This window comes from Cannabis sativa, chromosome 3, assembly GCF_029168945.1.
Source record: "Cannabis sativa cultivar Pink pepper isolate KNU-18-1 chromosome 3, ASM2916894v1, whole genome shotgun sequence".
Lineage (NCBI taxonomy): Eukaryota > Viridiplantae > Streptophyta > Magnoliopsida > Rosales > Cannabaceae > Cannabis > Cannabis sativa.
The window spans coordinates 42,207,185-42,223,514 of NC_083603.1; the positions used below are offsets into that span (position 1 = coordinate 42,207,185).

General features: G+C 33.5%; 1 protein-coding gene across 1 annotated transcript; it reads left to right on the forward strand.

Annotated features, from left to right (window-relative positions):
- The first annotated feature begins 11,988 nt into the window (after positions 1-11,988).
- Positions 11,989-16,302, forward strand: LOC115711404 (sialyltransferase-like protein 2). The gene is made up of 12 exons (XM_030639738.2): positions 11,989-12,223; positions 12,310-12,383; positions 12,674-12,763; positions 12,944-13,021; positions 13,205-13,305; positions 13,400-13,592; positions 13,696-13,786; positions 13,864-13,928; positions 14,297-14,451; positions 14,552-14,633; positions 14,828-14,937; positions 15,672-16,302. Exons 1-12 carry the CDS (start codon positions 12,136-12,138, stop codon positions 15,859-15,861), a joined length of 1,317 nt encoding a protein of 438 aa, XP_030495598.2. The 5' UTR covers positions 11,989-12,135; the 3' UTR covers positions 15,862-16,302.
- Positions 16,303-16,330: the final 28 nt, after the last annotated feature.

Sequence of the window (16,330 nt, forward strand, 5' to 3'; positions counted from 1 at the left end):
AAGGTGATAAACACTATTTTTTTTTTCTTTTTTGGGTAAGTAATTAAGAAAGTTTCATTAATTTTTATCAACAAGCAATACAAAGCAAAGGAAAAACAAATAAAAAACCCAAAGGCCAACTTGCAAAGCAACTGTACAAAAAATACAATGGCTTTAAAGCTCAAAACCAATCAATAATTTTCTTATCTTATTATATACAATGCTTTTTGCATGTTTAACAATCAAAGCTTTTCTCATAACTTTGCAAATTTTAAGCCTTCCATATTATGTACACAGTTGCAAGCCTTCCATATCCAATAAATCTATGTTTCTGTACAACATGTCTATTCCACACCAATTTATCCCAAAAAATATACTCTCAAATTCAGGACTCAACTCTTTGTGAAAAATAGAGAATTTTTACATACCTGAGTTAGTATTTTAAATTATTGGGATATGTTTAAGCTTCTGTTGGAACTTTGTATGAAATATGTAAAAATAGAAAAGTGAAGTGTGTGAGTAGGAGTCCCACATGGGATAGAAACACTACATTTTAAGTGTATATCTAGTGCAAGTTTGAGATATGGGTTTGGGCCCCAAGGGGTACCCAGTTTTGCGCGCATGGGTGAGGACTCACACACTGGACCACCACACGCGCGCGCGCGCCGCCGCCGCCGTCCGTCCGACCGACCGATCCGAGCCGGGTTGGGTTGGGTTGGCGGGTGAGGTGTCACTTTATTTTTTGAAGAAAAATTATTTAATTAAATAAAGATTTATTTTTTATTTATTTATTAATTAATTTTAACACGTGATCAGAAGAGGTAAAACGCGATCAGTCAATGATCCGCTTTTTCTTCCCACGATCCAACTCCTCCCACGAACGATAATATTACCGTTTTCTTACCTTTTTTTTTCTTCGATCGACTTCTATATAAGTCGTATCAGAACAACGGAAGAATATATCTTTTCAACATATTAAAAAAATCTTTTCTTTCTTTACGATTTTTCTGAGAGCAAACAGTAGGGTGTTACAGAGCGATACTGTTCGGTGCAGAAGGTATCGTACTTATACAGAGGCTGTTTTATCCTGGGGACGCCGTGGTTGCTAGACTGCCGTGCACCCTTCGGGCAGAGCCGCGAAACGTCTTAAAGAGAGCGACATTGTCCGCGACTCAGCCAGATTATTCTATCGGTAATTCGTTCCAATTTTACTGTATTTAATTTCGGTATAACAATTTTAAGACGTTCAGTTCTGCTATGGCTGCTACCGATGAATTTTCTGGTTCTGCTTCTAACGATATTAACAAGCCTTTCCGTTTTGAGGGATTACATTTTAAGCGATGGAAACAGAAGATGTTGTTCTACCTGACGATGAAGAAAGTTGCTTTCGTTCTCACTGCTCTGAAGCCAGTCGTCTCTGAAGCTTCTACCGACAAGGACAAAGAGGCTGAACGCGAGAAGCAACAAAAGGATTTGGACTCCTGGGTCGAAAATGACTTCCTCTGTAAGAATTTTATTCTTAACGGTTTATCTGACGATCTGTATGACTATTATAATTCAGATAAATCAGCAAACGAAATATGGGATGCTCTGCAAAAGAAATACGATACTGAAGAAGCTGGAACTAAAAAGTATGCTGTCAGTCGCTACCTCAAGTATCAAATGGTGGACGACAAACCTGTGGAAGCCCAATCTCACGAGCTTCAGAAAATTGCACATGAGATCATCTCAGAAGGTATGACTTTAGATGAACAGTTTCAAGTTGCTGTATTAATTGATAAGTTACCCCCTTCCTGGAAGGATTTCAAAAGTACTCTCAGGCATAAGACTAAGGAATTTTCCTTAGAAAGTTTGATCACCCGCCTTCGTATAGAGGAGGAAGCAAGAAAACAAGACCAGAAAGATGAAGTGCTTGTTGTTTCAAACAACAACACTAAGAAATCCACACCAGCGGTTCTGAAGCCTAATGGCAAAAATTTTAAGAATCAGAACCGCAACTCGAATTCTAATTCTAACCGCAACAACCCTCCTCGTAACAATAATCAGAGTTGGAACCATAATAGGAACCAACATGGAAGGCAGCCACCTCCACATAAACAGAATGACCCCGCACAGTTTTTGTGTTACAACTGTAACAAGCCGGGTCATATGGCACGAAAGTGTCGGAACAAGCCTAGCTCTGCTCCGCAGGCTAACTTGACTGAAGAAGCTTTTATAGCTATGATCTCTGAGATCAATATGATTGGTGGATCAGAAGGATGGTGGGTAGACACTGGCGCCTCTCGCCATGTTTGCTATGATCGTGCTATGTTTAAGACATACACTGCTGCTGATGACAAGAAAGTGTTGTTGGGAGATTCCCACACCACTATTGTTGCTGGAACTGGAAACGTGGAGCTAAAGTTTACCTCGGGAAGAACCTTATTGCTGAAAGATGTAATGCACACTCCCGAGATGAGAAAGAATCTGGTTTCTGGTTTTTTGCTTAATAAGGCTGGGTTTACTCAAACAATTGGGGCTGATTTGTACACCATCACTAAGAATGGTACTTTTGTGGGGAAGGGTTATGCTACTGATGGAATGTTTAAATTAAATGTTGAATTTAATAAAGTATCTTCTTCTGCTTACATGTTGTGTGATTTTAATGTTTGGCATTCTAGACTTTGTCATGTTAATAAACGTATCATTAAGAATATGAGTAATATTGGCTTAATCCCGAAAATGTCAGAAAAAGATTTTGAAAAATGTATCTTTTGTAGTCAAGCAAAAATAACTAAGACACCACATAAATCAGTTACTAAAGAAACCGAACCTTTAGATTTGATACATTCTGATATATGTGAACTTGATGGAACGCTAACCAGAAATGGTAAACGTTATTTTATTACTTTCATAGATGATTGTTCTGACTTTACTTATGTGTACTTGATGAAAAATAAAAATGATGCACTTGACATGTTTAAATTATTCGTAGCTGAAATTGAGAATCAATATAATAAGAAAATAAAAATGCTCCGTAGTGATAGAGGAACTGAATATGAATCAAACTCGTTTATTGAATTTTATAATTCACATGGTATGATACACGAAAGGACTGCACCATATTCACCTGAAATGAACGGTAAAGCTGAAAGAAAAAATAGAACATTTACTGAATTAGTTGTGGCTATTTTGTTGAATTCTGGTGCTGCATCTCACTGGTGGGGTGAAATTTTATTAACTGTTTGTTATGTTCTGAATAGAGTTCCTAAAACTAAGAGTAAATTTTCACCTTATGAGATCTTGAAAAATAGGCAACCCAATGTGTCTTATTTTAGAACCTGGGGTTGTTTAGCTTATGTTAGGATTCCTGATCCTAAGAGAATAAAACTAGCTAGTAGAGCCTATGAATGTGTATTTATTGGATATGCGGTGAATAGCAAAGCATATAGATTCTATGATCTGAATGCACATGTTATAGTGGAATCTAATGATGCTGAATTTTATGAACATAGATTTCCTTTTAAATTAAGAAATAGTGGGGGTACATCTACTAGCAATGTTCCTACCATTAGGAATAATGAGCACACTGAGAGTAATGAAATAGAACCTAGAAGAAGCAAGAGAGCTAGAGTAGAAAAAACTTTTGGTTCAGATTTTTGTGCTTACACCTTAGAGGAGGATCCTGCCAACCTCCAAGAAGCTTTGTCTTCCATAGATGCTGACCTGTGGCAAGAGGCCGTTGATGATGAAATGGACTCACTTATTAAGAATAAAACCTGGCATTATACAATCTTGCCACCTGGGTGCAAAACTATAGGTTGTAAGTGGATTCTGAAAAAGAAATTGAAACCTGATGGAACTGTTGACAAATACAAAGCTCGCTTAGTAGCAAAGGGTTTTAGACAAAGAGAGAATGTAGATTTCTTTGACACCTTTTCACCTGTCACTAGAATAACATCCATTAGAGTTTTAATTTCTCTGGCTGCTATACACAATTTAGTTGTGCACCAAATGGATGTTAGAACAGCGTTCCTTAATGGTGAATTAGAAGAAGAAATTTACATGGATCAACCTGAAGGGTTCGTGATCCCAGGCCAGGAACATAAGGTTTGCAAGTTAGATAAATCTTTGTATGGTCTTAAGCAGGCACCTAAGCAATGGCATGAGAAGTTTGACAATTTAGTTATCTCAGATGGTTTCAAAGTGAATGAAAGTGACAAATGTATTTACTATAAATCTCATAATGACATTTGCACAATTATTTGCCTATATGTGGATGATTTGCTTATATTTGGTTCAAATATCCATGCTGTTAATGCTGTGAAATCATTATTGTGTGCTAACTTTGATATGAAGGACCTCGGAGAAGCTGATGTAATCCTTGGTATTAAGATTACTAGGTCTGAAAAGGGAATTTCTTTGGATCAATCTCATTACATTGAGAAGATTCTTAAGAAATATAATTACTTTGACTGTAAACCTGCTTGCACACCATATGATCCAAGTGTAAAGCTATTCAATAACACTGGTGACGGTGTGAGACAATCTGATTATGCGAGCATCATTGGCAGTCTTCGATATGCCACTGATTGTACGAGACCCGACATTGCCTATGTCGTGGGATTATTATGCAGGTTTACCAGTAGGCCTAGTATAGAGCATTGGCATGCTATTGAGAGGGTAATGAGATACCTTAAGAGAACCATGAACCTTGGATTACACTATCAAAGGTTTCCAGCTGTCCTTGAAGGATACAGTGATGCAGACTGGAACACTTTGTCAGATGACTCCAAAGCTACAAGTGGCTATATTTTTAGCATAGCTGGTGGCGCTGTTTCTTGGAAGTCAAAGAAACAGACTATTTTAGCACAGTCCACCATGGAGTCTGAAATGATAGCACTAGCCTCTGCTAGTGAAGAAGCAGGTTGGCTTAGAAGCCTGCTAGCTGAGATCCCTTTATGGGAAAAACCGATACCAGCTGTGTTGATCCATTGCGATAGTACCGCGGCTATTGCAAAAGTCCAGAACCGTTATTATAACGGTAAGAAACGACAAATCCGTCGTAAGCACAGCACTGTTAGAGAGTTCCTCTCAACAGGAGCTGTTAGAGTGGATCATGTACGCACTGATGACAATTTAGCAGATCCTTTGACGAAAGGACTAGCTAGAGAGAAAGTCTATAAAACTTCGAAAGGAATGGGACTATTGCCCTTAGAAAAATGAGTCAATCATAATGGCAACCCAACCTAATGACTGGAGATCCCAAGAATTAGGTTCAACGGGTAATAACAAATTATGAGTTGATATGTGTTGATCATGCTATAGTTATACGAGAAGCATGAAGTCCTGAAGCGATAAGAGGATGAGTTAATAGAAACTCTTAATGAGATCTATACTCTATGTGGAGTGGAGTACCGAGCTACAGGAGTACTCTTGATAGACTCACCTATGTGAATGTGGGAGTGGGGCCGCTTCCTATGAAATTTGGGGCAAAATTTCTAGAGCGTTCACTATACTGGGATAGACGTGCATGGCCATTAACGCACGGGCTTATTTGAATACACCCTTGAAAGATTGGTGCGTGGTACGACGTTAGAGATAGAGTTCAAGACTTCGAGTCACTCTAGTAAAATCTAAATCGTATTCACTATGCAAGATTCAAATCGAAAGATATCTTTGCTGAAGCACTGTCTTATAGTTGTTGAGTTTGCTCGAGAAAATATTTTTAAAAATTTCAAGTGGGGGATTGTTGGAACTTTGTATGAAATATGTAAAAATAGAAAAGTGAAGTGTGTGAGTAGGAGTCCCACATGGGATAGAAACACTACATTTTAAGTGTATATCTAGTGCAAGTTTGAGATATGGGTTTGGGCCCCAAGGGGTACCCAGTTTTGCGCGCATGGGTGAGGACTCACACACTGGACCACCACACGCGCGCGCGCGCCGCCGCCGCCGTCCGTCCGACCGACCGATCCGAGCCGGGTTGGGTTGGGTTGGCGGGTGAGGTGTCACTTTATTTTTTGAAGAAAAATTATTTAATTAAATAAAGATTTATTTTTTATTTATTTATTAATTAATTTTAACACGTGATCAGAAGAGGTAAAACGCGATCAGTCAATGATCCGCTTTTTCTTCCCACGATCCAACTCCTCCCACGAACGATAATATTACCGTTTTCTTACCTTTTTTTTTCTTCGATCGACTTCTATATAAGTCGTATCAGAACAACGGAAGAATATATCTTTTCAACATATTAAAAAAATCTTTTCTTTCTTTACGATTTTTCTGAGAGCAAACAGTAGGGTGTTACAGAGCGATACTGTTCGGTGCAGAAGGTATCGTACTTATACAGAGGCTGTTTTATCCTGGGGACGCCGTGGTTGCTAGACTGCCGTGCACCCTTCGGGCAGAGCCGCGAAACGTCTTAAAGAGAGCGACATTGTCCGCGACTCAGCCAGATTATTCTATCGGTAATTCGTTCCAATTTTACTGTATTTAATTTCGGTATAACAGCTTCTTATACATGAATTACTTGCACTAATACCAACTCGAATTAAGTGGGGCCTTGTAGTCCCACCAATTACAATCTTTTAAGTAAATAGATTTAATCCACTTAACTCAAAATATTGTCTTTCTTTGAAGCAACATCCCAAACATACTTGCTCACTGTTGCCATGTTCTATTCTTCAACATCTCTATGCCTAAGACCATTAGCCTTCTTAGTTCTTAGGCTTACAAACTGTTTTTCGAGCAATATTTCATGGACCTGATGCATTATCTACACCTTTCCACAAAAAGGACCTGCAAATATCATTAATTCTTTTCAATACTCGCTTATGATTTGTGTGTTTAATTAAAATTCTCAATATAGATTCAATACATGTATTACTATTTAAAATTTGACCTAAATAAAATGATCAATTTAGTAAATATGGGTCAGGGGTATGAAAGTGTCATAGATTAAATTTGTAGATATCTTAAGCGATATTTTTAATTTATTTAGGGGCTAAATTGAAAATACTTAAAATTAATAACCTAGCTATGAGGTTATATATTGGTAGTAGTCCCCAAGAAATAAGAGAAATTTCATTCTCATATATTCCTCCATCAAGAAAGAAAATTAGAAAACTCTTGGAAGATCATCTAAATTAGATGTATTAAGATCATCATTAACTATGGATATAAGGTCAGGGCATCTTAATTCTCTTGGAATCCCTCTGCTAGCCTCAAAAATTGGACCCCTAACAAAAAAAAAAGTGCAAATTGTGAATAATATATATTTTTTAATATTATAGATTACATATGGAAAACTTACAAAAATACTGGAATTTAGGTTAAATTTTACAAAAATACTGTCACATGGAAAAGTTTTCAAAAATACTGTATTTTTATAAAACACCATTAGAACACAAAACAGAACAACTCAAAACAACAGTAGAAAAACTAAAAAACACCAGTAGAACACAGTGAAAACTTAATACAGTATACTGCAGTATGAAACTTAAAAAACACAGTAAAAAAATAAAAAATACCGCCTGGCAGTATTTTTGTAAAAAAAATAGTAAAAATTAGTATACCATGTAAATCTTCCTTATATATTTGGGTAAATACTATTTTGGACCCTGTGTTTTGCAAAAGTTATTAATTGGACCACCTGTTTAGTTAAATGAGAAAATGAACCTTACATTTTCCAAAATAGTAAAAAAGGACCCCGAGCTCAATCTTTAAAAAATCTATCTATTAATATAACCAACTTTAAGACAATTTCTAACATGAACAAATACAGAAAATATAACTAGTTTTATCATAACATCTCTAGATCAGATTATTATTAAGTTTTATTTTGACAAAAAATCAGTTCAGGGTCTATTTTGTACAAGTTTAGAAAATACAAGGTCTATTTTGTCATTTAACAAAACAGATGATCTAATTGGTAGTTTTTACAAAATACAAGGTTCAAACTAGTATTTACCCTATATATTTTACAAAATCAAAGAAAAATAAGGTGTTATTATTTCAAAAAAAAATAATGAAGATTGCAAGATTGAAGGAGTGAATATTAGTGATGGTACTAATAATTTGGAACGTGTGTGTATAGATAAACTCCTATTGAAGATTTTTTAAAAATTAGTTTTCAAAACTTGTATGTGTATAACAATGATGTAGGAAAATTTTGGGAATTGAAAGGATTTTCGGGTCTATATTTTGTGTATAAAAGAATAACAAATTGAGCCCATATTTCATAAAGGAAAAAAAAGGCCTTGTGCATGTGCTCAGCTTGTATAGTTTATGGACCGGCCTTGGTTAAGGTACGCTTTCGCTATTTATATTCTTTTCTCGTTTTTAAATCAACAAATGTAATCTTTACACTTATAATAAAATGTAATATGTTTGTTTATAAAATTAATTTTGATATTGCATATTTTTTATGAGTGATAAAGAATTTTAATATTGCGCCCAACAACAACACAAATAAAAAATCCAACCACAAAGTAAAATAAAATTAAAATTATTAATAACTGCATTTTCCCCTAGCACCTAGCCACACAATAGTTTTATGGGTGAGAACCTACACAACACCACTAAAAAGCTTATTGCTAGCATGAAACCCTAACTGCAACCAAAGTATCATACCCGCAAATGCTTACACAACCACTTCATCTTAGGCAAACTAACACTAACTCGTCGAGTCCAACGACTCAAGGACAAGGCACTGTTCTAGAGGCGAATCTCCCATTGCTAGAAGTAACACAGATGACCTTCCATCTACCCTTTGCACACTAGATTTGTGAGGATTCCACCGACGTCCGAGACTAGAAACAAAGCATAGCATCCTCAACCAAGGCAAAGCAAGTTGCACGAGGATAACAACTCCTACCGAGAGAATAAAACGGTTAATTATGAGTTAATTATTAAATTTTTCACAGTTATTTTATGTTCATATAGTCAATGATTGTACTAAATAGATAATCTTAATTATAAGTGTCATTTAAATATTTTAATCATTCATTCATAACATGAGATGAGAGGACTATTTATTGATTTTGTCTTCTTTAAAACTTATCAACTCATCTTGCCATTTTTGTCTCCTCTTTTGCATATATAACTTTTTCTAACATAATCTTTTGTTTCAACTTTCAATTCGTCAATGAATAATATAGTAATAATAATCAACAAAAAAAGTTGAGTAACACTAAACCACCGGCAACCAAATAAAAATTAGATTTCTTTTGAAGCAATGATAAAAAAGTTAGAGTTTTTCAAAAATAATAAACCAATGCTCACATTATTATTATTTTATTTCATTTGGCTGAAAGAGACATTATTTTAAAAATATAAATCAATAAGTAGTATATTATCTCAAAAAAAAAAAGTATATGTGGTAACGGTTAATTAGTAATTTTTTCCCTTGAACTTTGACATGTACTAAATGGTGCCCCTTGAATTTTTTTGGCCGTTAAAAATTCACCCGGGCTATTGAGATTGTTAAATTTAAGGACTTTTATCTAAATTTATTCAATTTTACTATTTCATTGATTGTTTATGTAGTAAACCATGCTCCTCAGACTTTGGTATTTACTAAATCATGTCCCTCAAACTTTGATATTTATTAAATCATGCCCCTTGAACTTTCATCCATGTTAGAATTTTTTTACTAAAATTAGATAAAAGTCTTTAAATCTAACAATCTCAATAGTTCAGGGAGAATTTTAACGGCAAAAAAAGTTCAGGGGACATGATTTGGTACATGTCAAAGTTCGGGAAGAAAAATTACTAATTAACCATGTGGTAACTGGTAGTTTTGTCAATACCACATAATTTTTTCAAGATGGCTTAATAATTTTGACTTTTTATGAATGGTACGATATAAAGCTTTCATATTAGTTTGTTGTCAGTAATGATTTCAAAAAAAAAAAAAAATTGTCAGTAAATTTTGAGTGTATTCGGTTTCATTAATACTACAATAATTTTAAGTTTAGTCACAACAAAATTTGTGATTAAAAGTAAAAAAAATTTGACTAATTATAAATTATTATTCTTATGTTGTGACTAAAAGATCCGTGGCAAAAAGTATTAGTCACAAAAATTATAATTTATTGTGACTAAATGTATTATTAGTCACAATACTTGTTGTGACTAAAACTAAATTAATGACAACTTGTATCTAAAGACTATGTTTTAGTCACAAGTAACATTTTGTTGTGTCTAAAAATCACATTTAGTCATAAAAAAATTATGTTGTGACTAAAAAGTTCACTAAAAGTAACAATTTTTTGTAGTGTCACTAGAATCAAGATCATTACCCTTAGTGCTCTAAATATCACTACTACAAAAAACCCCCTTTAGAGGCGATTTTTAAGCCCTTTCAGCGTCAGTTTTTGGCGAAATTCACTACCGACGCTGATCAAGGTGACGCTAAAGGGTTTTAAAAAACCGACACCATAGGAGTATATATGGCGTCGGTTCGTAGCTAATAACCGACGCCATAGGTGGCTTAGAAACCGACGCCATATATGAGCGTTTTTTAGTTTTTTTAATTTCTTTTAATTTATTTAAATTATATATTATTTTATTTAATTTAAATTTAAATTACATATTTATTTTTTAAAAGGTAAATTAAATATTATTTAAATTAATTTTAAAATTGGCTAAAATACATAATTTCATTTCATAAAAGTAATTAAATATTACACAAACATTAATGTAAAATTAGTATAAAATATTAATAATTAAGTTAATAAATCTAAAAAAAATTACATAGGGAAGAAAAATTCTTGGGCCTTTCAACCTCAATCGTCATCGTGAATCACCGCCATCAATCGTTCTATCCATTGTCGATGTAATGGTAACAATTCAGTTTTTGGATCGTATTGCCCCTTACCCCCAAACTGTTAAAAAAATTAAAAATTTATATTAGTTTATATATGTGTATATTATATATTTGTTATTATAATAAATACTATAATCAATAATTAAAACTTACAGCTTTTTGATCTTGTATGTAACGGTTGGGGTTTGCACGTGCGACGATGTCAGTCGTGTATTTCAAAACATAAAAACTACATTCTTGGCTTTTAGGTTGTCTTGGACAATAATTAAGATTGTCTCTACAGAACCTATTTATTCAACCTCAAAGGCTTGCAACCACTGGTACTTGGATTTCTCCCAAAGAAATCTAGTTCTGTCAAATTGAAAGGGGCTATGGGAATGGCTGCTATAAGTAATTCTTTTGGTATCATTCGAGATGATTTGGAGGGGACTTCGAAATAATTCACTAATGCTGTTATTCATGGATTCAAACAACATTCGGTTGGTTTTATGGTACTAAATCAAGTACGCAGTGGAAGAGTTATTTTGATTATCATTGTACCATATGTCCAAGATCACCATATATATATTAAGCTGAAAGTAAATAGTTGAAATGAATATTTAACTCTTGATGGCTATCAAAGTATCCGTGATTTTTTTTCGCAAGTTGAATCCTCAGAACAGTAATAACAAAACCCACACCTTCATCTTCTAGACCTTCCACCAACACAATGATTAGTGTGGGCTAGTATAATAATATTGTATATGAAGTTCTTGATTTAATCTAGCAAGAACTATTTCTTTTGTGGTAGAGAAAAATATTTACAGAAAAATTACGTAGATAATTCTATATCAAAAATTTATATAGAATTTTGTTATACAATATATTTAAATAAACCTAATAAAGTTTTTATTTAATTAATTATTTAAATTTAAATTTATTTATTAAATCTTATTTAATTATTTAGATAAATAATGAGAGAATATCTTAACAACTTTTAAGATTCAAATATTTATCTATTTAATTAAAGAAAAATAACATAAAACTTTGTCATCTTTCGAAAAATGCCTTCATCTACTAGGTGAAATATAACACCTTAGCAGTACATTTTGTTATGAGTTAGCCCATTTATTATTGGGCACAAAATAAGTGGGCTTGATTTAAAATGGGCCCAAATCTAGTTAAATGGGCCTTGAAATTAATCTCTCTTTTTGTAGCTGTGCTATATGTTATGTTCGTCTTCCTCAGTCAGATCCGAAGACTGAAACTCATTAATGGAAAAAGCAAATCCAAACCAAATCAACTCTTAACTTGATGGAAAAGCTTCTGTGAACTCAAATTAATTGATCTTACAACTTTATCAAATGAGGCTTTTGCAGTTGGCTTTCTTACTTTCTTTGGCTTCTGGTTTTGCAGTCCTCTTCATCTACATCACTGGAGTCTCTAATCTTCGTATGTTGTATAAATATATATATATATATCAAGTGTTTTATGGATAGGTAATGTTTTTGAGTTGTAATTGAATTGATTGTAAATAGATGAGAGACTCTCGCTTTCGGATGATGATTTGGAGGCTTTGGAATCTTTACAAAGCGGTTTCCAGAAGTGTGTGGTGAGCGTAATTTGAATTTGAGGACTAAATATTTTGTGTGATTTGTTTTGAAACTTAATTTTGTTATGAGAAATTTCAAGGTTAAATCTTTTACTACATGAAGTTGAAGTGATCTTTCAGTAATGTGTTTCTGTGGATATATCGTATAATGCGTCTTGAGTTTAAAATTTTATTCTTGATCATTAGTTTTGGTTCTGAGTTGATTTATCTATATGTTAATCTGCTTTTGAATTCAGTTTTGTTGAGTAATGTTTTGTTCATGTAATTTCTTGTTTGGATAATTGATACAGAGTGCAAATGGATTGGGATTACGGGCTGTGAGTGGCAAAGACTATTGTCAAGTTAAAATGACATTTCCCAGTGATACCATTCCAAAATGGGTAAATTTCTCTTGAATTTACTTAATTCATGTATGTATTGATTAACATTGGTTTGGTTCATGAAGTATTTTAGGATTTTTTACATCTAATATTACTTATATACATGCTTGGTTATGTTATGGTTCTGTACTGAGACTTATTTGATTGCTTTTCGACTGACATAATTTTTGTTGGAAACAGAAAGATCCTAAAACTGGTGAACTTGAAGGTGTATCATATGACTTCAATATCTGTGAAGCTGTGGCTACATGGGAACAGGTGAGTTTCTGCTTTTATTTTTTGTCATATATATATAGGATACACTGAGTCCTTTTGCATGATTTGTCACTTGAATTTTCTTCAATGACATATATGTGAAGGATTAACAAATTGTAAATGCTTGTTTGAGATTTTCTTTTATGCTTTACAATTGATTTGTTATTCAGTGAGTTGATCCATTAGGTTCGGAACAGCACCACGATACTGACCAAAGAGTTCATTGATGCTTTACCAAATGGTTGGGAGGACTATGCATGGCGGAGGATAAACAAAGGAATAAATCTGTAAGCACTCTAGAACAGCGGTTGAGAGTTTAATATATGGAAGGTTATGTATGACACTACTACATTTTTATTTGATGCTTATGTTTTGATTCAGCAATCGCTGCGAGAATAAAAAGTTATGCATGGAGAAACTTTCATTGGTACTCCCTGAAACACCTCCATATATTCCACGACAGTTTGCCCAATGTGCTGTTATTGGAAACTCTGGAGATCTTTTAAAAACAAAATTTGGAAAGGAAATAGATACTTATGACGCTGTATTTCGAGAAAATGGTGCACCAATCCAGGTGAAGCTAATGTTTAATTCATGGTGGCAAGTTTTGGTGTTATGTTTACTTTAAGCAGCTCCTTTATTTACAATTTTTTTTATTGTTCTATTTGTATATGCAGAACTATACTGATCATGTGGGTAGAAAAAGTACATTTCGTCTTCTTAACAGAGGATCTGCCAAAGCCCTTGATAAAGTTATAGAGTTAGACGGTATAGTAATTTGTCAGTTTTCATACCTAAAGTCTAATGGTTTACTTTCCAAGAAACTGATTAACGGAATTCTGCAGAATCAAGGAAGGAGGCATTGATCGTCAAAACAACTATTCATGACATTATGAACAAGATGATTCGGGTATGTAATGAGTTTTCGTATTTTCTGCATAAGAAATCAGAGTTATATTTTTCATTGGAGTATACAGAATATGTTTCATGTATTCATAATTTTTTTGCTGGTTGAAATGATATTAGTAGAAGAGAACATTTCTTGTTTGGAAAGATCACATTATAAATTAAAGATATATTTCCATTTACCTATAGAGGATTTCTGCTTCCTAAGTTAAAATATTTGAAATTTTTATGGTTAAAATATAAAGGGTGGTAACAAGATTCAAAATCATTAGGCATTATTTTACACATAAATCTAGTTAGTTATTTTTCCTGATTTTATGTAATGTGGAATCTTTCACTCTTTTTACTACTTTTTGGTTTCATATTATGCAGGAAATTCCAATAAAAAATCCTGTGTATCTTATGCTGGGTGCTTCTTTTGGCTCTGCGGCAAAAGGAACCGGGCTCAAGGCACTTGAGTTTGCTCTCTCTATATGTGACTCTGTAGATATGTATGGTTTCACAGTGGACCCAGGCTATAAAGAATGGTGAAAATTTCCTCCCTTATACCAACTAGTAAAGTTCAATGTTTGATTTACAACTTTGAGAAATACTTTCCTCTAAAGGAGCCCATTGCTATTGTTTCAGGACTAGATATTTCTCAGAATCTCGACAAGGTCACACTCCTTTGCACGGCAGGGCATACTACCAAATGATGGAATGTTTGGGTGTAAGTCTTTAGTAGCTGCTGCTTGGTATTTTCTAATGATTAATAAAACATGTATATAGAGATACCTTTGTAGAAGTCCCTATACATAAATATTTTAGATCTTATATTAGTTAAGATTGATATTTCCTAATCATTACTATATTTTTTACTTGTCTATACAGTTATAGTAATATTATTATTTTTCTTTATATCAGCTTATCAAAATTCATTCTCCAATGCGAGCCAATCCAAACCGTGTTGTAAGATGGGTACCAGACAAGGATACAATTAGAGCTGCTAGAATTGCAGCGGAGAAAATATTAAGGTAACTGAACATTTTATTTTAGTTTTCTCGTGTTTGAAAAGTTAAAATTACTCTCTTCATTGTGATAGGGAGCAAAGATTACAGAAATTTAATAATGCATCATTTGTTAGATCATCCACATCTACTACTTTTAGTTCCACACAACAATGAGCGACATCGCTCTATTTATAGAGGCAATCATATCAGGAGGAATTTATGCTTGTTTGTTTTTCTAGATTTATGGCACAATAATAAACTTATTTTCTGCTGGAAAAAGCTTCTAATTCAGTCACCATTTAGGTTGTGTTTGGTTAGAAGGAATGAAAACATAGAAATAAAAATGAGAATGAGAATAGGAATAGGAATAGGAATGAAAACATAAAAATAAGAATGAGAATAGGAATATCAATAGAATGGAATGAAATTTAAAATATATAAAAAAAATAAAATAATTAAATTTTTTTTTCATCTTGCATTGGAATGGTATCTCTTTCTATTTCAAAGAATAGTCATTCCACCAAAATTGTGAAAAAGTCATTACATTGGAATACTTTAAAATGCAACTAAACAAAAGAATAGAATAAAAAATGATTCCTTTTCATTCCATTTCATTTCCTCCAACCAAACTCAACTTTAATGTTTACCCTTTCTGATTTTCAGTTTTGACATTTTGGCTATTTCAGTTCTGGTCAACGACCATAACATTGTTGCTTGAAACATGAATTTGTGTACTTTGTTTTCCTTTGTGTCTATAGGAGGGCCGGAGCAGGGTCTGGAGACCCACTGGGGGCATGTTCAATCATAACGAAACAAGTCAAAAGAAATCACATAGAAAAAGTGAGAAAGGCTGCCGTTGATCATCAGAAATATGTAAGAGGTGCAACTATGTATCCTTTGGAGCATAACACTGAACACGGTATGCTCTGCACCGTGCCGAAATCATAATTTGAAAGCACTGGATCAACCTTGCAGGATTAGTGAATTTTTCGATGAAGAACTGGTACAATCTAACAAATGGATGAAACAGAAGGTATTCATTCATTTTCGAATAGCTTCAACAACTCCCCCATTTTTTAATACAAATTATGAGTTTTTCCATACCATCAAGTCATTCTAGTTTAGTTTTCTTGTAGTCAAGGGGAAAATATAGGATGAGATTAGTTTGACTTAAATCTGCATAAAAAAAAATATATGGAAAAACAATTCTTTTTCTTTTATTCTAGATGTGGTTTAAAGATAACAGTGTCTTTTTCATTCATGTAACATTATTTTCCATAACAGTCATAATCTCGATATCTTTTGCTGTGTTACATGTGGTGTTGATTTAAGTCCAAAACATTTGTATCACATGTCCTTTAATTTCTATTCTAGCTTTTATTTCTTGTATTTCATGCCAAGTGGCTTGAGGACCACC